The 25,413-nt window shown below is 42.0% G+C and overlaps 1 protein-coding gene across 1 annotated transcript in view; it reads right to left on the reverse strand.

Moving 5' to 3' along the window:
• Window positions 1-25,413, reverse strand: part of CEP192 (centrosomal protein 192) — a 1,162,204-nt gene that overhangs the window by 113,925 nt on the left and 1,022,866 nt on the right. The window contains exon 39 of the mRNA XM_053715857.1: window positions 11,246-11,325. Within this exon, the coding sequence (XP_053571832.1) occupies window positions 11,246-11,325 (80 nt within the window). The remainder of the gene's footprint in view (window positions 1-11,245; window positions 11,326-25,413) is intronic.

A 25,413-nucleotide genomic window follows, 5' to 3' on the forward strand; every position in this document is an offset into this window, starting at 1 on the left:
AAAACTTTCCAAGATAATCACTTAATATCTATGGAATGTAAAGGTTCAAACGGAACCCCTTGAAGGACAGAAAGAACTCAATTTAGACTCCATGGAGGAGCCACAGGTTTATAGACAGGCTTGATTCTGACTAAAGCCTATGCAAACGCTTGAACGTCTGGTACTTCCGCCAGACGCCTGTGAAACAGAATAGATAGAGCAGATATCTGTCCCTTTAAGGAACTAGCTGACAATCCTTTCTCCAATCCTTCTTGGAGAAATGACAAAATCCTAGGAATCCTAATCTTACTCCACGAGTAACCCTTGGATTCACACCAACAAAGATATTTCCGCCATATCTTATAGTAAATGTTCCTGGTGACAGGTTTTCTAGCCTGGATCAAAGTATCTATAACTGATCCAGAGAACCCACGCTTAGATAGAATTAAGCGTTCAATCTCCAAGCAGTCAGCTGCAGAGAACTAGATTTGGATGCTTGAATGGACCTTGAATTAGAAGATCCTGCCTCAATGGCAGTGTCCATGGTGGAACAGATGACATGTCCACTAGGTCTGCATACCAAGTCCTGCATGGCCACGCAGGCGCTATCAAAATTACCGAAGCCTTCTCCTGTTTGATTCTGGCTACCAGACGAGGGAGAAGGGGAAACGGTGGAAAAAACATAAGCCAGATTGAAGGACCAAGGCGCTACTAGAGCATCTATCAATGCCGCCTTGGGGTCCCTGGACCTGGATCCGTAAAGAGAAAGTTTGGAATTCTGACGGGACGCCATCAGATCCAACTCTGGAATACCCCATAGCTGGGTAAGCTGAGCAAAAACCTCCGGAAGGAGTTCCCACTCCCCCGGGTGAAAGGTCTGACGACTCAGAAAATCCGCCTCCCAGTTGTCTATTCCTGGGATGTGAATTGCAGATAGGTGGCAGGAGTGATCCTCCGCCCATTTGATGATCTTGGATACTTCCTTCATCGCTAGGGAACTCTTCGTTCCTCCCTGATGATTGATGTACGCTACAGTCGTGATGTTGTCCGACTGAAACCTGATGAACCTGGCCTCCGCTAGTTGAGGCTATGTCTGGAGCGTGTTGAATATCGCTCTCAGTTCCAAAATGTTTATCGGGAGAAGAGACTCTTCCCGAGACCATAGGCCCTGAGCTTTCAGGGAGTCCCAGACCGCACCCCAGCCTAACAGACTGGAATCGGTCGTGACAATGATCCACTCTGGTCTGCGGAAGCACATTCCCTGAGACAGGTGAACCTGAGACAATCACCAGAGAAGATAATCTCTGGTTTTCTCGTCCATTTGTATCTAAGGAGAAAATCCGCATAATCCCCATTCCACAGTTTGAGCATGCACAGCTGCAGTGGTCTGAGATGAATTCTGGCAAAGGGAACAACGTCCATTGCCGCAACCATTAACCCGATTACCTCCATGCACTGAGCCACAGAAGGCCGAGGAACAGAATAAAGAACTCGGCAAGTTGTTAAAAGTTTTAACTTCCTGACCTCCGTCAGAAATATTCTCATCTCTACCGAGTCTATTAGCGTTCCCAGGAAGGGTACCCTTGTGAGCGGGGACAGAGAACTTTTTTCGACGTTCACCTTCCACCCGTGAGACCTTAGAAAGGCCAGAACTATTTCTGTATGAGCCTTGGCTCTTTGAAAAGACGACGCCAGAATTAATATGTCGTCCAGATAAGGTGCTACTGCAATGCCCCGCGGTCTTAGTATCGCTAGAATGGACCCTAGCACCTTTGTGAAAATTCTTGTCCAGAAAGGCGAACCTTAGGAACTGATGGTGATCTTTGTGGATAAGAATATGTAGGTACGCATCCTTTAAATCCACGGTAGTCATATATTGATCTTCCTGGATCAATGGTAAGATTGTCCGAATGGTTTCCATTTTGAATGATGGAACTCTGAGGAATTTGTTTAGAATTTTTAAATACTTGAAGAAATAAAAAACTACAAACTAACACCACATTCCCTTTACACTCCCATGGAGATGCTACTTGTTAGAGCAGCAAAGAGAATGACTGGGGGGGGCGGAGCCTGAGGGGAACTATATGGACAGCTCTGCTGTGTGCTCTCTTTGCCACTTCCTGTAGGGATTGAGAATATCCCACAAGTAAGGATGAATCCGTGGACTGGATACACCAATGTAAGAGAAAACAACATATAAAGCAAAATTATCTATTTCCTTATATGACAGTTTCAGGAATGGGAAAAAATGCAATAGCATAGGCCTCTGAAAGCAAAAAGCAAGAGGCAAACAAACAAGGGGTATTGAAATAATGAAAAAAGTTTGGCGCAAAGTATGACGCACAACGTAACGTAAACTCTTTTTTTGGCGGCAAAAATGACAGGAAATGACACACTTGCGTCACCAATGACGCCGCTGTGTGAAAGGTCTCGGCGTCACGTATGACGCCGGAAATGACGAAGTTGCATCATAAACGTACTTTTTCGCGCCAAAATTTTTTTCGCGCCAAGAATGACGCAATAAAGTTTAGCATTTGACGCACCCGCGGGCCTAATACCCGCAACTGCAAGAAGTAGTCAATTGAAAAAAGACTAAACCCCAGGTAAGAAATACATTTCTTAAAAATGTTTACATTCCCAAATATGAAACTGACAGTCTGCAGAAGGAAATACATGAACCTGACTCGTGGCAAATAGAAGTACAATACATATATTTAGAACTTTATATAAATGCATAAAGTGCCAAACCATAGCTGAGAGTGTCTTAAGTAATGAAAACATACTTACCATAAGACACCCATCCACATATAGTAGATAGCCAAACCAGTACTAAAACGGTTATTAGTAGAGCTAATGGTAAATTGAGAGTATATCGTCAATCTGAAAAGGGAGGTAGGAGATGAATCTCTACGACCGATAACAGAGAACCTATGAAATAGACCCCCGTTAGGGAGATCATCGTATTCAAATAAGTGATACTCCCTTCACGGCCCTCTGACATTCGCTGTACTCTGAGAGGAATCGGGCTTCAACAATGCTGAGAAGCGCATATCAACGTAGAAATCTTAGCACAAACTTACTTCACCACCTCCATAGGAGGCAAAGTTTGTAAAACTGAATTGTGGGTGTGGTGAGGGGTGTATTTATAGGCATTTTGAGGTTTGGGAAACTTTGCCCCTCCTGGTAGGATTGTATATCCCATATGTCACTAGCTCATGGACTCTTGCCAATTACATGAAAGAAAGGTCTTTTACACAGCGTAAGAAAGCCTCTCTCATCATCTGGTTTGCAGATAATTTTAAAAGATGAAATCTCCCTTTTGGGAGAAAATCCTTGAATTCCAATTGATAACCGTGGGTCACTATTTCTAGTGCCCAGGAATCCTGAACATCACTTGTCCAAGCCTGAGCAAAGAAAGAAAGTCTGCCCCCTACTAGATCCGGTCCCGGATCGGGGACCACCCCTTCATGCTGCTTTGTGGAAGAAGAACAAGCGGGGGGTCCCTCCTTTAAAGTTCCGAAAGGAACGAAAATTATTAAGTTTACCCCTCATTTTAACCGACCTATCCTGAGGTAGGGCATGGCCCTTACCTCCTGTAATATCAGAAATGATCTCCTTCAATTCTGGCCCAAAAAGGGTCTTACCTTTAAAGGGAATAGCTAAAAGCTTATGTTTTGATGACACATCAGCAGACCAAGATTTGAGCCACAATGCTCTATGTGCTAAAATAGCAAATCCTGCATTTTTTGCCGCTAATTTAGCAATTTGAAAAGCGGCATCAGTAATAAAAGAATTAGCTAGCTTAAGAGCCTTAATTCTATCTAGAATGTCATCTAATGGAGTCTCAACCTTAAGAGACTCTTCTAGAGCCTCAAACCAAAAAGCTGCTGCAGTAGTTACTGGAACAATGCAAGCCGTAGGTTGTAAAAGAAATCCCTGATTAACAAATAATTTCTTTAGTAGACCCTCTAATTTCTTTTCCATAGGATCCTTGAAAGCACAACTATCCTCAATGGGTATAATAGTACGCTTAGCTAGGGAAGATATAGCTCACTCTACCTTAGGGACCGCTTGCCATGAGTCCCGAATGGTATCTGATAAAGGAAACATTTTCTTAAAATTAGGAGATGGAGAAAACGGTATACCTGGTCTATCCCATTCCTTACTAATAATTTCCGAAATTCTCGTAGGAACCAGAAAAACATCAGTGCAAGTAGGACCTTCCAAATATTTATCCATTTTACACAATTTCTCTGGAGGAATCACAATAGGATCACAATCATCCAGAGTTGCTAAAACCTCCCTAAGCAACAGGCAGAGGTGTTCAAGCTTAAATTTAAATGACATAGCATCCGAATATGTCTGAGGCAAAAAATTCCCTGAATCAGAAATTTCACCCTCAGGCAGTAATTCCCTAATCCCCAACTCAGAGCACTGTGAGGGAACATCGGAAAAAGCTAATAAAGCATCAGAGGATTCAGTATTTACATTAATACCTGACCTACTGTGTTACCCTGTAACACTGGTAATTTAGACAATACCTCTGTAAGGGTAGTTAACATAACTGCAGCCATCTCCTGCAGAGTAAAGGAATCAGACGCACTAGAAGTACTAGGCGTCGCTTGTGTGGGCATAAAAGGTTGTGACACTTGGGGAGAATTGGATGGCATATCCTGATTCTCTTCAGACTGAGAATCATCCCTAGGCACACTTACTTTATTTAAAATATGCTTTTTACATTGTAAAGGCCTTTCAGCACAAAAGTTACACAATGTTAGAGGGGGTTGCACAATAGCTTCTAAACACATAGAACAATGAGAAACCTCAATGTCAGACATGTTGAACAGACTAGTAATACCACAAAAGTCGTTAAAACACTTATTTATAGCATAAAATAAACATTAGAAAAAATGGGTACTGTGCCTTTAAGAAAAGAAAAAGTGAACAATTTTTCCAAAATGCACAAAAAACGTTAAATTATTCCCAAATTTAACTTAATACCATTGGTTAATCCAAAAATTACTGCACCCAGAAGCAAGGGCAGAAATAAGGCTTTAGAAGTACTTATAACAACATGTAGTCAAAAGATAGATAAAAATACACTCTGCACCGCCTACCTGCCCCCAGGGTACTTTGAATCAAGTTTCCAACCCTTCAGACCAGCTACACAGTCCAGGAGCCACCGAGTTACTGTTTGCCTCTGCTAAGCCTGAAGAAATTGTGCCAAAATAGGCTCTGCCCCTTAAAGGTCAAAAGTCGGAGTAGGCCCAAATAACACCGCATGGAAATGCAGTTTTGCACTAAAGTAAAAATACACACACAATATAACCCTCAAGCATAAAACCAATAAGTTTTCAGTGCCAAAAATAAAAAACATAAAACATTTAATACATTGTAATAGTTAACGTGTTTTACTGTAAAAAAACAGAATTTATGCTTACCTGATAAATTACTTTATCCAACGGTGTGTCCGGTCCACGGCGTCATCCATAACTTGTGGGAATATTCTCTTCCCCAACAGGAAATGGCAAAGAGCACAGCAAAAGCTGTCCATATAGTCCCTCCCAGGCTCCGCCCCCCCAATCATTCGACCGACGGATAGGAGAAAAAAAGGAGAAACTATAGGGTGCCGTGGTGACTGTAGTGTATAAAGAAAGAAATTTTTCAAACCTGATTAAAAAACCAGGGCGGGCCGTGGACCGGACACACCGTTGGAGAAAGTAATTTATCAGGTAAGCATAAATTCTGTTTTCTCCAACATTGGTGTGTCCGGTCCACGGCGTCATCCATAACTTGTGGGAACCAATACCAAAGCTTTAGGACACGGATGAAGGGAGGGAGCAAATCAGGTTACCTAAACAGAAGGCACCACGGCTTGCAAAACCTTTCTCCCAAAAATAGCCTCCGAGGAAGCAAAAGTATCAAATTTGTAGAATTTGGCAAAAGTGTGCAGAGAAGACCAAGTCGCTGCCTTACATATCTGATCAACAGAAGCCTCGTTCTTGAAGGCCCATGTGGAAGCCACAGCCCTAGTAGAGTGAGCTGTGATTCGTTCAGGAGGCTGCCGTCCGGCAGTCTCGTAAGCCAATCGGATGATGCTTTTCAGCCAGAAGGAAAGAGAGGTAGCAGTAGCCTTTTGACCTCTCCTCTTGCCAGAATAAACGACAAACAGAGAAGAAGTTTGTCTGAAATCCTTTGTCGCTTCTAAATAGAACTTTAAAGCACGGACTACATCTAAATTGTGTAACAAACGTTCCTTCTTTGAAACTGGTTTCGGACACAAAGAAGGAACAACTATTTCCTGGTTAATATTCTTGTTGGAAACAACTTTTGGAAGAAAACCAGGCTTGGTACGCATAACAACCTTATCTGAATGGAACACCAGATAAGGATGGTCACACTGCAAAGCAGATAATTCAGAAACTCTTCTAGCAGAAGAAATAGCAACCAAAAATAGAACTTTCCAAGATAATAACTTGATATCTATGGAATGTAAGGGTTCAAACGGAACCCCTTGAAGAACTGAAAGAACTAAATTTAGACTCCAGGGAGGAGTCAAAGGTCTGTAAACAGGCTTGATCCTGATCAAAGCCTGTACAAAAGCTTGAACATCTGGCACAGCTGCCAGTCGTTTGTGTAACAAGACAGATAGAGCAGAAATCTGTCCTTTTAGAGAACTCGCTGACAATCCCTTATCCAAACCTTCTTGGAGAAAGGAGAGGATCCTGGGAATTTTAATCTTACTCCATGAGAATCCATTGGATTCACACCAACAGATATATCTATTCCATATTTTATGGTAAATCTTTCTAGTCACAGGTTTTCTGGCTTGGACCAAAGTATCTATCACTGAATCCGAAAACCCGCGCTTGGATAAAATCAAGCGTTCAATTTCCAAGCAGTCAGCTGGAGAGAAACTAGATTTGGATGTTCGAATGGACCTTGCACTAGAAGATCCTGTCTCAAAGGTAGCTTCCATGGTGGAGCCGATGACATATTCACCAGGTCTGTATACCAAGTACTGCATGGCCACGCAGGAGCTATCAGAATCACCGAGGCCTTCTCCTGTTTGATCCTGGCTACCAGCCTGGGAAGGAGAGGGAACGGCGGAAACGCATAAGCTAGGTTGAAGGACCAAGGCGCCACTAATGCATCCACTAGAGTCGCCTTGGGATCCCTGGATCTGGACCCGTAGCAGGGAACCTTGAAGTTCTGACGAGATGCCATCAGATCCATGTCTGGAATACCCCATAATTGAGTCAACTGGGCAAACACCTCCGGGTGAAGTTCCCACTCCCCCGGATGGAAAGTCTGACGACTCAGATAATCCGCCTCCCAGTTGTCTACTCCTGGGATGTGGATTGCAGATAGGTGGCAGGAGTGATCCTCCGCCCATTTGATGATTTTGGTCACCTCTCTCATCGCCAGAGAACTCCTTGTTCCCCCCTGATGGTAAATGTAAGCAACAGTCATGTTGTCTGACTGGAATCTTATGAATCTGGCCTTCGCTAGTTGAGGCCAAGCCCGGAGAGCATTGAATATCGCTCTCAGTTCCAGAATGTTTATCGGGAGAAGAGACTCTTCCCGAGACCATAGACCCTGAGCTTTCAGGGAATCCCAGACCGCGCCCCAGCCTAATAGACTGGCGTCGGTCGTGACGATGACCCACTCTGGTCTGCGGAAGCTCATTCCCTGGGATAGGTGATCCTGGGTCAGCCACCAACGGAGTGAGTCTCTGGTCATCTGATCTACTTGAATCATTGGAGACAAGTCTGTATAGTCCCCATTCCACTGCTTGAGCATGCACTGTTGTAATGAATTCCACATACTCTTCACCATCTCCGTGGAGATGCTACTTGTTAGAGCGGCAAAGAGAATGAACGGGGGGGGGCGGAGCCTGGGAGGGACTATATGGACAGCTTTTGCTGTGCTCTTTGCCATTTCCTGTTGGGGAAGAGAATATTCCCACAAGTTATGGATGACGCCGTGGACCGGACACACCAATGTTGGAGAAATGTAACTTCCAATGTTCTTCACATATTTATTTTTTGCTTGAGTAACATGATTTTTTCTTTTCATGGCATTTCTCAAGTAAATGTTCACCAGGGCTTGCAAAACACACACACAGAGTTAGACATACACACTGTAATGCACACACACCCACACACATATCTATTGCTGCAGTATATATGTATATACTGTGTGTATATATATATATATATATATATATACACAGGGAGTGCAGAATTATTAGGCAAGTTGTATTTTTGAGGATTAATTTTATTATTGAACAACAACCATGTTCTCAATGAACCCAAAAAACTCATTAATATCAAAGCTGAATAGTTTTGGAAGTAGTTTTTAGTTTGTTTTTAGTTATAGCTATTTTAGGGGGATATCTGTGTGTGCAGGTGACTATTACTGTGCATAATTATTAGGCAACTTAACAAAAAACAAATATATACCCATTTCAATTATTTATTTTTACCAGTGAAACCAATATAACATCTCAACATTCACAAATATACATTTCTGACATTCAAAAACAAAACAAAAACAAATCAGTGACCAATATAGCCACCTTTCTTTGCAAGGACACTCAAAAGCCTGCCATCCATGGATTCTGTCAGTGTTTTGATCTGTTCACCATCAACATTGCGTGCAGCAGCAACCACAGCCTCCCAGACACTGTTCAGAGAGGTGTACTGTTTTCCCTCCTTGTAAATCTCACATTTGATGATGGACCACAGGTTCTCAATGGGGTTCAGATCAGGTGAACAAGGAGGCCATGTCATTAGATTTTCTTCTTTTATACCCTTTCTTGCCAGCCACGCTGTGGAGTACTTGGACGCGTGTGATGGAGCATTGTCCTGCATGAAAATCATGTTTTTCTTGAAGAATGCAGACTACTTCCTGTACCACTGCTTGAAGAAGGTGTCTTCCAGAAACTGGCAGTAGGACTGGGAGTTGAGCTTGACTCCATCCTCAACCCGAAAAGGCCCCACAAGCTCATCTTTGATGATACCAGCCCAAACCAGTACTCCACCTCCACCTTGCTGGTGTCTGAGTCGGACTGGAGCTCTCTGCCCTTTACCAATCCAGCCACGGGCCCATCCATCTGGCCCATCAAGACTCACTCTCATTTCATCAGTCCATAAAACCTTAGAAAAATCAGTCTTGAGATATTTCTTGGCCCAGTCTTGACGTTTCAGCTTGTGTGTCTTGTTCAGTGGTGGTCGTCTTTCAGCCTTTCTTACCTTGGCCATGTCTCTGAGTATTGCACACCTTGTGCTTTTGGGCACTCCAGTGATGTTGCAGCTCTGAAAATATGGCCAAACTGGTGGCAAGTGGCATCTTGGCAGCTGCACGCTTGACTTTTCTCAGTTCATGGGCAGTTATTTTGCGCCTTGGTTTTTCCACACGCTTCTTGCGACCCTGTTGACTATTTTGAATGAAACGCTTGATTGTTCGATGATCACGCTTCAGAAGCTTTGCAATTTTAAGAGTGCTGCATCCCTCTGCAAGATATCTCACTATTTTTGACTTTTCTGAGCCTGTCAAGTCCTTCTTTTGACCCATTTTGCCAAAGGAAAGGAAGTTGCCTAATAATTATGCACACCTGATATAGGGTGTTGATGTCATTAGACCACACCCCTTCTCATTACAGAGATGCACATCACCTAATATGCTTAATTGGTAATAGGCTTTCGAGCCTATACAGCTTGGAGTAAGACAACATGCATAAAGAGGATGATGTGGTCAAAATACTCATTTGCCTAATAATTCTGCACTCCCTGTATATATATATATATATATATATATATATATATATATATATATATATATATACACACTAAGTGCTGAAAGCCAACAAAACTAAAGGCTAGCTGAATAAAAAAGGTTCAGTTAACTCTAAACTGTAAGCTCCATTGGAAGTCTCATATTACTAACCCCTAGAATGTAAGCTCCTTGAACAAAATCTCCCATTATATACCTGTATAATACTTCTAAAATAACTGTAAGCTTCTTATAAATATAGCCACAAAAACTGTGCTGTCCCCCTCCCTCCAATCTGCTGCCCTAGTTAAGTGTCTTCTTTGCCTAGGCCAAAATATGCTCCTGCTTACAGTACCTTTTGTCTACTGTGCTTACCTTAGTTGCAGCAACTTGCTTTTAGTAGACAAGACTATCCTAGACAGCTCTAGAATGATGCCAAGGAGATAACACAATTAACAGCATTTTGCAACCAAGGAGATTGGTGGCTACACGGGGAGCACTGTGCATCCAACAAGGAGCAGCAGGCTATAGACTAGGGGATTGCTGGATTGACTCACATTTCACCTGGGAGGCCTGTGATATTTCCCAATGAGAAAAGATCCTTCATTGCCTTGCTGAAAACGCGGTCTTCCAAGGGCAATGTGAGGAGGAAATGGGTCTCAGATTAGTAGGAAAAAATATCAATGATGAGTAGATCACTGATCAGTAATTCAAACTTTAGCCTCACTCTATCCAGGAGGAAAAATAAATGAGAGGATTAAGGGGAAGTGGGAGGGATTTAAAGCTTTGGTAGGTTGTATTGTGATGACTTGTGGGTACTCACCATCTGATGGAAGAAATTAATTTTGTGATTTAATGCAGTGTGTGAGATTTTATATATATATATATATATATATATATATATATATATATATATATATATATATATATATATATATATATATATATATATATATATATATATATAGTCTAAAGCAGAGACTGCACACTCAGGTCTTCAAAATCAAAAGTGATTTTAATTCACTGTAAGGTTTCGGAGTTTCCCCCTTTGTCAAACATAAACCTAAACTATATATTAGTATTTGGAATATCAATACATTTTTTAAAGACATGTAGCTACATAGAAAAATGAAATTAATGGATGAAGAGCTATTCATTAAAATATATTTAGCATTGGCTAAGGGTCAATACTATTCCAGACCACAGAATGCAATAGGATCCTCAATAGGTCTTCAACAAAGACCTCTCTGACTCATTCCCTTTTCCATACTCTTTGCCTTTAATATCTATGATCCTTTCATCACATAGCTGAATAAATATGGACAATGCCTCTGCATCTTGATACAAACATTAAAGCAGATAAAACAGCACAATTTTTTTAATATATAAATGACAGGCAAACTTTGATGCTATAGTTATTGAGACCACCGGCTATGTTTAAACTAGAAGTAATAATATCAAAAAGCAAATGATGTTTACTTAAACATACCTTTACATAAGGAGGGGCAAAGGATGATATAAGCCATTTGACTTCCTCATCACCTGGATTTTCAATTTCCAAAAAGGTCTCTGAAAATACAAACACATAAATAAATGACCAAATAAATTGAAAGACAAGAATACTGGTAATTATAATAAAACTGCTGTTGATACATTCTTGATTAAAGGGACATAATACTCATATGCTAAACCACTTGAAATTGATGCAGTATAACTGTACAAAGCTGACTTTAAAGTATAAACTGAACATCCCTATGTAAAAAGGGAAGATATTTTACCTCACAAATTTCCTTAGCTCACCAGAGTAAGTCCTGTGTAAAAAGTTATACTTCAGCTGCTGTCCAGCGGCAGGTACAAAAAAAATAATGAAGAAATGAACTGCAGCCAATCAGCATCAACAGTGCTGAGGTCATGAACTCTAACTGTGATCTTATGAGATTTCATAGTAAACTTCCTTAAACTGAATAGAGAAATAACATGGGTGTGCATGAGGCTCAATTCCTTGCGGGTCCTGGGACAGGTATACTGATTTGCTGCTTAAAGTCCTTTACAATGGGGTGTGAATACTTAGGACATTTTGAGGTAAAATACCTTTCTTTTTTACATAGAGATGTTCAGGTGATATTTTCTAGTCAGCTTTTTACAGCTATGCTGCATCACTTTCAAGTGTTTCAACCTTTGGGTATCATGGCCCTTTAAACCAACAAAAAGATTGTGTCAGGGTTTGATAAATTCCAACTAGTGGAATTTTACTTCCAGTGCTTTTATTATGATTAACACACACAAATATATTTATCTATATTCTAAAAGGTGCCGGTTCCCAACTTAGTCAACCCCCGACTTACATATATGAACATTTATAATACTTTGATTCATACCAAGTATAAACTAAAATGTACCACAAACCATGCTGTGTATTTAACCTCTTAAGGACATATGACAGAATTTTTCCGTCATAAAACAATTGAGCAAACTGAAAGCTGTGTCCTTAAAGGGTTAAGAACACCCTTTCAGCATTTTCTTTAAAACAGGCATTAAAAAGGCATTAAACGCCTTGTAATTACAAGACACTTCTGTTGTGTTGCTTCAGAATAACAAATCAGTCAAGTCTACATTTTTAAAACATTAACATACTTTTTACTTGAATTATTTATCAATAGCCAAACTGCACCCACCATTTTCCTTATTTAGAGGAGCCAATCTAGATGTAAGCTCTCAAGACAAGAAAGCTAATACCGGCTTTAATTTTAGTATAGAGTGCAATGTTTTGCAGCTGTTATCAGTTAAAGCCAAACAGGGACATATATATAGCAAGGGTACCCTCAAGGAGAAAGAAGGTTGAAGTTTAAGCTCTGGGCATTGTAATTTAGCTCTGAACGTTGAGCAATTTTTATGAAATAGGATAACTGGACATCTGAAGTAGATCTGCATACCAAATCCTGCGAGGCCAAGCTGGGGCAATCAGGATTAATGACCATTTCTCTAGCCTTATCTTGGAAATCCCTCTGGGAAGAAGAATCAGATAAAGCAAACAGAAATGACAAATGAGCTACTAAAGCATCCACAAACTCTGCAAGAGGATCTCTGGACCTCGCAAAGCACATGGGAAGTTTGTTGTTCAAATGATAAGCCACCAGATCCCTCTCTGGGAGACCCAAACGATCCACAATTTGATTTAACACATCCTGGTGAAGAGATCATTCCCTGGGATGCAGAGAATGATAACTGAGAAAATCTGCTTCCCAGTTGTTTGCTGCTGGAATATGAACTGCAGAAACTAGACAGGAATTGACTTCTGCCCATGAGAGAATTCAGGACACTTCCCTTGTGGCTAGGGGACTGTGGGTTTAGCCCTGTTGATTTATATAAGCCACTGCGGTGACACTGTCTGATTGAAAGTAGGGCTGAGACTGCTTTTCAACAGAGGCCAATTCTGAAGAGTCCTTAAAAAAAGCATAGGACATTTTGGGCAACCTTGCCTCCAGGACACCACAAACCCCTTGTTTTATCAGAAACCCTCCAACAGCTCCTCTACCTGAAAGACTTGCATCGGTAGTGATCACAGTACAAGTAGGACGAGCAAAAGAAGCCCCCTGAATAATGAACTGATGATCCAGCAACCAAGTCAAAGAATGGCTTGTACTGTGATACAGAAAAATCTTTTGAGATAGCTGCACCACTAACAAAGCATAGAAAGCTGAAGATGTCTCATATAAAATTGAACAAATGGCATTGCATCTGAAGCTGCAATCATGAGACCCAGTACTTACATACAAGGAGCAACAGAGGGAAAGGAAAGAGACTGAAGGTTAGACAAGCTGACCCTTCTCTGATCTGTTAGAGAAAGACTCATTAAGACTGAATCTATCTGAAATACCAGAAAAGTAGCCCTTGTCTGAGGTACCATATAAATCTTTGTAAAATTGATCTTCCAACCATGCTGTTGAAGAAACAGTCTGTTGTGAGATTCTGCTAAAAGAAAAAAATGGAGTTAGAACCAATATATAGTCCAGGTAAGGAAACACTGCAATAACCTGAGATCTGATCACAGACAATAGTGCACCCAGAACCTTCGTCAAAATTGTATGATCTGTAACCAGACCAAATAGAAGAAAAACAAACTGAAAATGCTTGTCTAGAAAGGCAAACCTCAAACTGGTAATGCCTGTGTGATTTAAAACATGAAGATAAGCATCCTTTAAATCAATTATGGTCATAAACTGGTGTTGCTTATCTAAAGGCAGAATAGCCCGAAAGGTTTCCATTTTGAAAGTAGGAATTCTGACAAACTTGTTCAGAACTTTTAGATAAAAAACTGGCCTGATAGTACCTTCCTTCTTTGGAACAATAAAATCCCATTTCCTGTTCCTGCAAAGGAACTGAAGCAATCACTCCCATAGTTTCCAGATCTGAAAAAGACTAAAAAAAGGCTTGGGCCTTCAAGGGATTCCTTGAACCAGATAACCCTGAGAAACTATATTCAGAACCCAGGGATCTGGAACAGACCGAATCCAAGCACTAGACCTCCAGAATAACCCAGAGGTGCTTTGCTTTTGAGAGGAGGAATCAACTTTCTGTTCCTTGTTCTGTCGAAAGGGACAAAATCAATTGTAGGCTTTAGAGTTCCCCTTGGACTTTTGTCCTGAAGAAGAAAACCCCCCTTACCTCCAGTAACAGTAGAAAAGACCCAAATCAGAACCAAATTTATTTCCCTGAAAAGAAGGAGTTAAGTGTCTTGATTCAGAAAACATATCAGCAGACCAATACTTAAGCCATAAAGCTCTTCTAGAAAGCACTGCCAAGAACATGTTTTTAACATTAACCTTAATGTCAAATCACTACAAATAAACAAATTAGAACTTTTGGGCAATCCCAAGAGTTTAAAAAAAATCTTCCTTAGCAGAATCATTTGAAAACTACTCGGAAAGACTAGTTAAACAGTAAGAAGAAGAAGCAGCTACATCAGCAATAGAGATAGCTGGCCTAAACAAATAACCTGGTTGGAGAAAAGTTTCTAGCTTACTATCTAAAAGGGTCTTTAAAAGAAATACTGTCTGTAGTATGCTTAGCCAGAGTAGAAATGCCCCCCATATACGTTAGGACAGTCTCCCACAGTTCAATATTAGAGGCATATAAGGGGTAGAACTTCTTAAACTTTGCAGAAGGATTAAAATAATTACATGGCTTAGACTATTCCTTAGAAACAGCATCTGGTATAGGAAAAACCTCAGGGGATTTAGCATCACTTTTAAAGACTGAATTCAAACGGTTAAAAGGCTTTTCCTCAGAACCCTTAGAGTTCTTATACCCTAAAGTAAGCAAAACCGCTTTTAAAAAGGGAACAAATGTTAAAATTTAGTGGAGGCAAAGACAAGACTGAGCTACCTGGGAGGGGTTTTATAGAGCTTTTGGGGTTTGGATATTTGCCTCCTCCTAGTGGTAGGGAAGCGTAATTTCCAGGAGAAATGGATCCTGGAATCTCACCACCTCTATGAAAAAACATAATTTATGTAAGAACTTACCTGATAAATTCATTTCTTTCATATTAGCAAGAGTCCATGAGCTAGTGACGTATGGGATATACATTCCTACCAGGAGGGGCAAAGTTTCCCAAACCTCAAAATGCCTATGAATACACCCCTCACCACACCCACAAATCAGATTAACGAATAGCCAAGAAGTGGGGTGATAAGAAAAAAAGTGTGAAAGCATAAAAAAATAAGGAATTGGAATAATTGTGCTTTATACAAAAAATCATAACCACCTCAAAAAGGGTGGGCCTCATGGACTCTTGCTAATATGAAAGAAATGAATTTATCAGGTAAGTTCTTACATAAATTATGTTTTCTTTCATGTAATTAGCAAGTCCATGAGCTAGTGACGTATGGGATAATGAATACCCAAGATGTGGATCTTCCACGCAAGAGTCACTAGAGAGGGAGGGATAAAATAAAGACAGCCAATTCCGCTGAAAAATAATCCACACCCCAAAACAAAGTTTAAATCATATAATGAAAAAAACTGAAATTATAAGCAGAAGAATCAAACTGAAACAGCTGCCTGAAGTACTTTTCTACCAAAGACTGCTTCAGAAGAAGAAAACACATCAAAATGATAGAATTTAGTAAAAGTATGCAAAGAAGACCAAGTTGCTGCTTTGCAAATCTGATCAACCGAAGCTTCATTCCTAAATGCCCAGGAAGTAGAGACTGACCTAGTCGAATAAGCTGTAATCCTTTGAGGCGGAGTTCTACCCGACTCCACATAAGCATGATGAATCAAAGACTTTAAACAAGATGCCAAAGAAATGGCAGAAGCCTTCTGACCTTTCCTAGAACAAGAAAAAATAACAAATAGACTAGAAGTCTTTCGGAAATCTTTAGTAGCTTCAACATAATATTTCAAAGCTCTAACTACATCCAAAGAATGCAACGATCTTTCCTTAGAGTTCTTATGATTAGGACACAATGAAGGAACCACAATTTCTCTACTAATGTTGTTAGAATTCACAACCTTAGGTAAAAATTTAAATGAAGTTCGCAACACCGCCTTATCCTGATGAAAAATCAGAAAAGGAGACTCACAAGAAAGATAATTCATAAACTCTTCTAACAGAAGAGATGGCCAAAAGAAACAAAACTTTCCAAGAAAGTAATTTAATATCCAGCGAATGCATAGGTTCAAACGGAGGAGCTTGAAGAGCCCCCAGAACCAAATTCAAACTCCAAGGAGGAGAAATTGACTTGATGACAGGTTTTATACGAACCAAAGCTTGTACAAAACAATGAATATCAGGAAGATTAGCAATATTTCTGTGAAAAAGAACAGAAAGAGCAGAGATTTGTCCTTTCAAGGAACTTGCAGACAAACCTTTATCCAAACCATCCTGAAGAAACTGTAAAATTCTAGGAATTCTAAAAGAATGCCAAGAAAAATGATGAGAAGAACACCAAGAAATGTAATCCCTCCAGACTCGATAATATATCTTTCTAGATACAGATTTACGAGCCTGTAACATATTATTAATTACGGAGTCAGAGAAACCTCTATGACTGAGAATCAAGCGTTCAATCTCCATACCTTCAAATTTAAGGATTTGAGATCCTGATGGAAAAAAGGACTTTGCGATAGAAGGTCTGGCCTTAACGGAAGAGTCCACGGTTGGAAAGTAGCCATCCGGACAAGATCCGCATACCAAAACCTGTGAGGCCATGCTGGAGCCACCAGCATAACAAACGAATGCTCCTTTAGAATCTTGGAAATCACTCTTGGAAGAAGAACTAGAGCCGGAAAGATAGGCAGGATGATACTTCCAAGGAAGTGACAATGCATCCACTGCTTCCGCCTGAGGATCCCTGGATCTGGACAGATACCTGGGAAGTTTCTTGTTTAGATGAGAAGCCATCAGATCTATTTCTGGAAGTCCCCACATTTGGACAATCTGACGAAATACCTCTGGGTGAAGAGACCATTCGCCCGAATGTAATGTTTGGCGGCTGAGATAATCCGCTTCCCAATTGTCTATACCTGGGATATGAACCGCAGAAATTAGACAGGAGCTGGATTCCGCCCATACAAGTATTCGAGATACTTCTTTCATAGCCAGAGGACTGTGAGTCCCTCCTTGATGATTGACATATGCCACGGTTGTGACATTGTCCGTCTGAAAACAAATGAACGATTCTCTCTTTAGAAGAGGCCACGACTGAAGAGTTCTGAAAATCGCACGGAGTTCCAAAATGTTGATTGGTAATCTCGCCTCCTGAGATTCCCAAACCCCTTGTGCTGTCAGAGACCCCCATACAGCTCCCCAACCTGTCAGACTTGCATCTGTTGAGATCACAGTCCAGGTCGGGAGAACAAAAGAAGCCCCCTGAACTAAACGATGGTGGTCTGTCCACCACGTCAGAGAGTGTCGTAAATCGGTTTTAAAGATATTAAATGTGATATCTTTGTATAATCCCTGCACCACTGGTTCAGCATACAGAGCTGAAGAGGTCGCATGTGAAAACGAGCAAAGGGGATCGCGTCCGATGCAGCAGTCATAAGACCTAGAATTTCCATGCATAAGGCTACCGAAGGGAATGATTGAGACTGAAGGTTTCGACAGGCTGAAACCAATTTCAGACGTCTCTTGTCCGTCAGCAACAGAGTCATGGACAATGAATCTATCTGGAAACCTAAAAAGGTTACCCTTGTCTGAGGAATCAACAAACTTTTTGGTAAATTGATCCTCCAACCATGTTCTAGAAGAAACAACACTCATAAAAGACTGGAAAAGTTCTTTCTAGTGAAAATGAGCAAAGGGAATTGAATCCAATACTGTGGCCATAAGACCTAAAACTTCTATGCATAAATAGCAACTGAAGGAAATAATAGAGACTAAAGGTACCGACAGACGGAACCCAATAGAACTATCCCTTGTCTGATAGAGACAAAGACAGTGACACAAACTATCTGGAAACCTAAAAAAGGTGACCCTTGTGTGAGGAATCAAGAGCTTTCGAAAAAAAGATCCTCTAACTATGTCCTGAAGAGCAAGTGAATCATATGAGATTCCGCATCCTCAGAAAATAATCTGAATGAAAACAGAAAAATGAAAATATGCATTTATTGTATCTAATGAAAACAAATAATGCTATCAATGACCATAAAAAGGCAAAATAGTTTGAATAAAACTCCAAACCCGGTTCCTAAAAAAGGAACTGGAAGAAATACCCCAGAAGATTCCAGGTCTGAGCAGCGCTTGAACCCCATGGGTGCCCAGCCTAGCTTAGAGTGTCACAGAAAATAAGACTTACTTACCCCAGGACACTCATCTACATGTAGTAGAAAGCCAAACCAGTACTGAAACGAGAATCAGTAGAGGTAATGGTATATATAAGAGTATATCGTCGATCTGAAAAAGGAGGTAAGAGATAAATCTCTACGACCGATAACCGAGAACCTATGAAATAGACCCCGTAGAAGGAGATCATTGAATTCAAATAGGCAATACTCTCTTCACATCCCTCTGACATTCACTGCACGCTGAGAGGAAAACCGGGCTCCAACCTGTTGCAGAGCGCATATCAACATAGAATCTAGCACAAACTTACTTCACCACCTCCACAGGAGACAAAGTTTGTAAAACTGATTTGTGGGTGTGGTGAGGGGTGTATTTATAGGCATTTTGAGGTTTGGGAAACTTTGCCCCTCCTGGAAGGAATGTATATCCCATACGTCACTAGCTCATGGACTCTTGCTAATTACATGAAAGAAATAAGACTTACTTACCCCAGGACACTCATCTACATGTAGTAGAAAGCCAAACCAGTACTGAAACGAGAATCAGTAGAGGTAATGGTATATATAAGAGTATATCGTCGATCTCAAAAAAGGGAGGTAAGAGATGAATCTCTACGACCGATAACAGAGAACCTATGAAATAGACCCCGTAGAAGGATATCATTGAATTCAAATAGGCAATACTCTCTTCACATCCCTCTGACATTCACTGCACACTGAGAGGAAAACCGGGCTCCAGCCTGCTGCGAAGCGCATATCAACGAAGAATCTAGCACAAACTTACTTCACCACCTCCATGGGAGGCAAAGTTTTTAAAACTGATTTGTGGGTGTGGTGAGGGGTGTATTTATAGGCATTTAAAACTGCCCAAATGTGCTATAAACAACTATGGAAAAAAAGGAGATCTCACAATAGCCCTCTTATCTTATGTTTTTCCAATTTATTCACTAGAGTGCCTCTGAGTAGTAAACACAATGCACCGTCAAATGATAAAATAAATGTACAATCAAAAAAACAACGAGTATATTCTGTGAATATAATAACAAAGTGTTAATTACACCGTATCATATATAGCGAAACAGCTAAATCCTGTCACAAAAAGTAACTTAAAATGAAACACTGTATGGCAACAATGTGTATACTTATCTCAACAAATAGATCACTGATACAGAGGGCAACAATGTAACATCTAGGAACAAGTCCTATGAAAGTCCCCCCGTAGTTTCTTGTAGAAAGATCCTCTCAAATGATGACAAAGAAGTTCCAAAAGTGTACCACAAAATAGGTTGCTGATCGTGGGTCCAAAAGTTGTAATCAGGATTACAATTAGCCCTAGGGAAGTGACTATATCTCAGACGTGGTTGGTAGCTGCTGTTATTCAGCCAATCCTAGCCACGGAGGTGCCGGTAAGCTATACCCGGCACCTTCTCTCACAACGGTCTAACTGAAGAGAAATAAGAAGCAAAAAACTTATAAGGTGAGAACTGCTAGGTCAGAAAGAAACAGGAGTGTGCTATATCTCTTACGTAGCTATATCAGTCTCGCCTCTGTCAGTAAAAGCTACGGAGATGTCCGGTCACGGAACAGAACCAGACGCCTTCTCCCTTATTTCAGCCTAAATGCGGTTAAATAATCCACGGTGTAATTTGTTTGTCCTTTGATTGTTTCACCTTATCCAAGGCTTCTTCCGGGCTTGAATTCAGTAACATGGTAAGTACTTCCTTTTAAGGATAAACCTGTGTGTTGCCCTCCAGAAATTGATGCTTGTGAATATCAGTTCCCACTAAACAAGAGAACTATTAAGCTTCAATGATTATCTCTCATATAGCAACAATGAAGCAATTAACAGAGTAATTACAACGTATTATAACAAACAACAACAGCAGTGATTATAAGAAGGAACTATTATTCATAAACTTTATATTTCAAGAAATGATCAAGGTTAAATTCTTCATTAAGACCTGATGGAGCAAGAGTGTCAAGATGAAACATCCATCTGCTTTCATGTAGCATAATGATTCTGTCTAAATCCCCACCTCTAATTCCCAATTAAACTTAATCAATACCTATTACTTTGAAATTCTTAGTGTTTGAATTGTGGAAAGCTTAAAGTGTCTTGATATACTTGAGTCCTTGTCCTCCTTTTCTATGTCCCTCAGGTGTTCTAACACTATCGCATAAGGGGCTTGTAGTTTTTCCAACATAGAAAAGGGAACAGCTGCATTTTGCTAAATAGACTACACCATCTGTTCAGCATGTAATTTTAATCTCTTATTGTATATACTCTGCTATTTCGAGAAGCAAAATATTTTGCTCTGTTTACATGCCTTACATAGCCTGCATGGGTAGCAGCCTTGTTCAATTGATGATTTCTGTAACCAATTTTTTGGTTCTTCAATGCTGACAAAATGACTATGTACCAGACTATCACATAGGTTTGGTTCCCTACAAGGAGAGATTTGTGGCTGGGCCGTCAATATTGTGTTTAATTTTGAATCAGTTAAAAACATAAATTATACTTAACTGGTCATTTTATTTCCATCGTGGGGAGGAGAGTCCACGGCTTCATTCATTACTTGTGGGAATTAAGAAACTGGCCACCAGGAGGAGGCAAAGACACCCCAGCCAAAGGCTTAAATACCTCCCCCACTCCCCTCATTGCCCAGTCATTCTGCCGAGGCAACACGGAACAGCAGGAGAAATATCAGGGTATAAATGGTACCAGAAGAAAATATTAAATTTAGGTCCGCCCATCTGAGATACGGGCGGGGGCCGTGGACTCTCCTCCCCACGATGGAAATAAAATTATCAGGTAAGCATAATTTATGTTTTCCATCTAAAGGGGAGGAGAGTCCACGGCTTCATTCATTACTTGTGGGAACAAATACCCAAGCTTTTAGAGGACACTGAATGAAACCGGGAGGGTAAAAGGCGGACCCTTAATCTGAGGGCACCACGGCCAGTAGAACCTCTCTCCCAAAAACAGCTTCCGCAGAAGCAAAAATGGCAAATTTGTAAAAAACTTAGTGAAGTTATGCAAGGAGGACCAGGTAGCCGCCTTGCAAATCTGCTCCATAGAAGCCTCACCTTTGAAGGCCCAGGATGAAGCTACCGCTCTAGTGGAGTGAGCCGTAATCCTCTGAGGAGGCTTATGTCCCGCTGTCTCATAGGCCAAGCGGATCAAGCTCCTCAGCCAAAAAGACAAAGAAGTAGCAGAAGCCCTCTGACCCCTGCGCTTCCCTGAATATACAACAAAAAGAGATTTAGATTGTCTGAAATCCTTTGTGGCCTGAAGATAGAATTTCAAAGCACGAACCACATCCAGATTATGAAGTAACCTCTCCTTAGGGGAAGAAGAGTTAGGACATAAGGAAGGAACAACTATCTCCTGATTGATGTTACGGTTAGACACAACCTTGGGGAGAAACCCCAAGCCTGTGCGAAGAACAGCCTTATCCGCATGAAACACTAGATAAGGGGGCTCATATTGCAAGGTCGCCAGCTCAGAGACTCTGCGCGCCGACGCAATGGCCAACAGAAAGAGAACCTTCCAAGAGAGACCCTTTATGTCAAGAGAATGCAAAGGCTCAAACGGAACCCTCTGTAAGACCTTAAGAACCAAGTTTAAGCTCCAAGGTGGAGCAGCCTGCCTAAAAACAGGCCTGATTCAAAACAGAGCCTGAACAAAAGATTGAATGTCAGGGAGATCCGCGAGTCTCCTATGCAACAGAACAGATAAAGCCGAAATTTGTCCTTTTAGGGAACTAGCGACGAGACCCTTCTCCAGACCCTCTTGGAGAAAGGACAAAATCCTGGATACCCTCACCTTGTACCAAGCGTAGCCATGACTCTCACACTAGGACAAGTAAGTCCTCCACACCCTATGAGAGATGTGTCGAGTGACCAGCTTTCTTGCCTGAACTAGAGTGTCAATCACATTCTCAGAAAAACCCCTTTTTGCCTAGACTAAGTGTTCAATCTCCACGCAGTCAGCCTCAGAGAATCTAGATTTCGATGTTGAAAAGGACCCTGCTCCAGCAGATCCCTGCGACAGGGTAACCTCCACGACGGAAAGGATGACATCCCCACCAGATCCACAAACCACGTCATCCTCAGCCACGAGGGAGCAATCAGAATGAAAGACACACTCTGCCGTTTTATACGAGCCACTACACGAGGAAGAAGAGGTAACAGAGGAAAAATATGTATATTAGACCGAACCCCCAAGGCATCGCTAATGCGTACTATCAACTCCGCCTGGGGGTCCCTCGGCCTCGATCTGTATCGGGGAAGCTTTCAATTCAACCTTGACGCCATGAGATCGATCTCCGTGTCCCCATCTGAGAAAGATCTCTGCAAACACTTCAAGGGGGAAGAGACCATTCCCCCGGATGAAAAGTCTGCCTGCTGAGGAAATCCGCTTCCCAGTTGTCCAAACCCGGGATGTGAATCGCAGAGAGCGAACAGTTCTGGGCCTCCACCCACTCCATGTTCCGAGACACCTCCCTCATTGCCAGGGAGCTCCTGGTGGTTGATGTAAGCCGAGGTAATATTGTCCATCTGGGAACCTGATAAAGCTGAAGTCCCCCAGACGAGGCCACGCCCTCATAACATTGTAGATCGCTCAGAGCTCCAGAGTATTTATTGGAAGAAGAGACTAAGCGAGACCACTTCCCCTGTGCCATCCTGGCACCCCAAACAGCTCCCCATCCTGCCAAACTCGCGTCAATGGTAACAATCTCCCAGGACGGTCTCAGGAAGGATGTCCCCATGGACAGGTGATCCAGATCCACCAGGTAATGGAAAACCGAGTCCGTGCATCCATGTATATCGGCTGTGACAGATCGGAATGATCGCCATTCCACTGTCTCAACATGCACAATTGAAGAGGCCTTTGATGAAACCTGGCGAATGGAATGATGTCCATGCTGGAGACCATGAGCCCAATCATTTCCATGCACTGAGCTACAGATGGTCTCACCGAAGACTGAAGGGCAAGACAGGTAGACACCATCTTTGTGCGTCCCTTGTCCGTGAGAAAGATCTTCATGGACACGTAGCCCATGATTGTGCCCAAGAATTCCACCCTGGTACTGGGAACCAGAGAACTCTTCTCGAGATTGACCTTCCAACCATAAGAGTGAAGTAACTGCAGCAGGACCCGGGTGTGGGCCTCTGTCAGATGTAATGATGGTGCCTGAACCAGGATGTTGTCCAGGTAGGGTGACACCGCGATGCCCTGAGATCTGGCTACCACTAGAAGAGCCCCCAGGACCTTCATGAAGACTCTCGGGGCCGTCACCAGACCAAAAAGGAGAGCCATGAACTGGAAATGCTGATTCAGAAGAGCAAGTTTGAGGAACTTGAAAGGGTGCCTGTGAATTGGAACATGAAGGTATACATTATTCAAGTCTATAGAGGTCATTAGCTGCCCCTCTTGAACTAGAGGCAGAATGGATCTGATGGTTTCCATTTTGAACGATGGAATGGACAGGAACTTGTTTAAGCATTTGAGGTCCTTCTTCGGGATCACAAACAAATTGGAGTAATACCCTAGACCCCTTTCTCCATGGGGTACTGGTACAATAACCCTTAGAGCGGAGAGCTCCCGCACCCAACACAGAAAGGCCTCTCTTTTTTCTGGCCTTGAAGACAGGTTTGAAAGAAGGAATCTGCCCCTGGGCGGAGAGGACTTGAACCCTATCATGTAACCCTGGGCGACTACCTCCAGAACCCAGGGGTCCTGGACGTCCTGCAACCAGTCGTCTAAGAATAGAGACAATCTGCCCCCACTCGGTCCGCAGACCAGTCGGGGGCCGTCCCTTCATGCAGACTTAGTCTCGGCGGGCTTCTTGTTTTGCTTAGACTTTTTCCAGGCTTGGGCAGGCTTCCAGGCACCCTTTGGTTGGTCCGCTTTCGCTGAGGGCTGTTGGCGCTGCGCCTTATCCTCACGAAAGGGACGAAAATTAGAACCTTTAGGTTTCGCCTACTTATCCTGGGGAAGGAAGGCACCCTTGCCTCCTGTAATTGTGGATATGATAAAGTCCAGACCTGTACCGAACAGGATATTGCCCTTAAAAGGCAAAGACAGCAGCCTCGTCTTAGAGGTCATGTTCACGACCACAATTTTAGCCACAGAGCCCTGCATGCTAGAACCGAAAAACCTTATACCTTAGCATTCAGGTGGATAATTTGCATATTAGCATCAGGAATGAAAGAATTGGCCACCTTTAGGGCCTTAATCTTCTCCTGCACCTCATCGAAAGAGGGTTCGCCCTCAATCATATCAAATAAGGCATCGAACCAATATAACGCAGCCCCAGCAACTGCCGCTGCCGGTTGAAAAACAAACCCTGTGTGTTGAAACATCTTTCGTAACATGTTTTCCAACTTTTTATCCATAGGCTGCTTGAACGAAGAACTATCCTCTAAAGGAATTGTCGTGCACTTAGCAAGCATGGGGATGGCCCCATCCTCCTTGGGAATGGTTCCCCACAACTCCAGTTGGGCCTCCGGGACAGAGAAAAGCTTTTTAAAATGAGAAGAGGGGGAAAAGGAAGAACCGAACCGCACTCACTTGTTTTTTATAATGTTCGCCATCTTGACGGGCACCGGGAAAGTCTGGGAAACCACCCTGTCCTCGTAGACCTCATCTAATTTAGGAATGGAGGGATCTTCTGGAAACTTCGTCTCCGGGACCTCCAAAGTAGCCAGTAATTGATTAAGTAAGAAATGCAAGTTCTCCATCTTAAACCTAAAACTGGGCTCCTCCTCTACCGGTGGTTTAGATGACACAGACACCGACCTCAAAAGGGCCCCTTCCGAAGTGTCGGAATGGGTCTTGTCATTGTACCACCCCTCCGGGGCGTC

Source organism: Bombina bombina, chromosome 5, assembly GCF_027579735.1.
Source record: "Bombina bombina isolate aBomBom1 chromosome 5, aBomBom1.pri, whole genome shotgun sequence".
Lineage (NCBI taxonomy): Eukaryota > Metazoa > Chordata > Amphibia > Anura > Bombinatoridae > Bombina > Bombina bombina.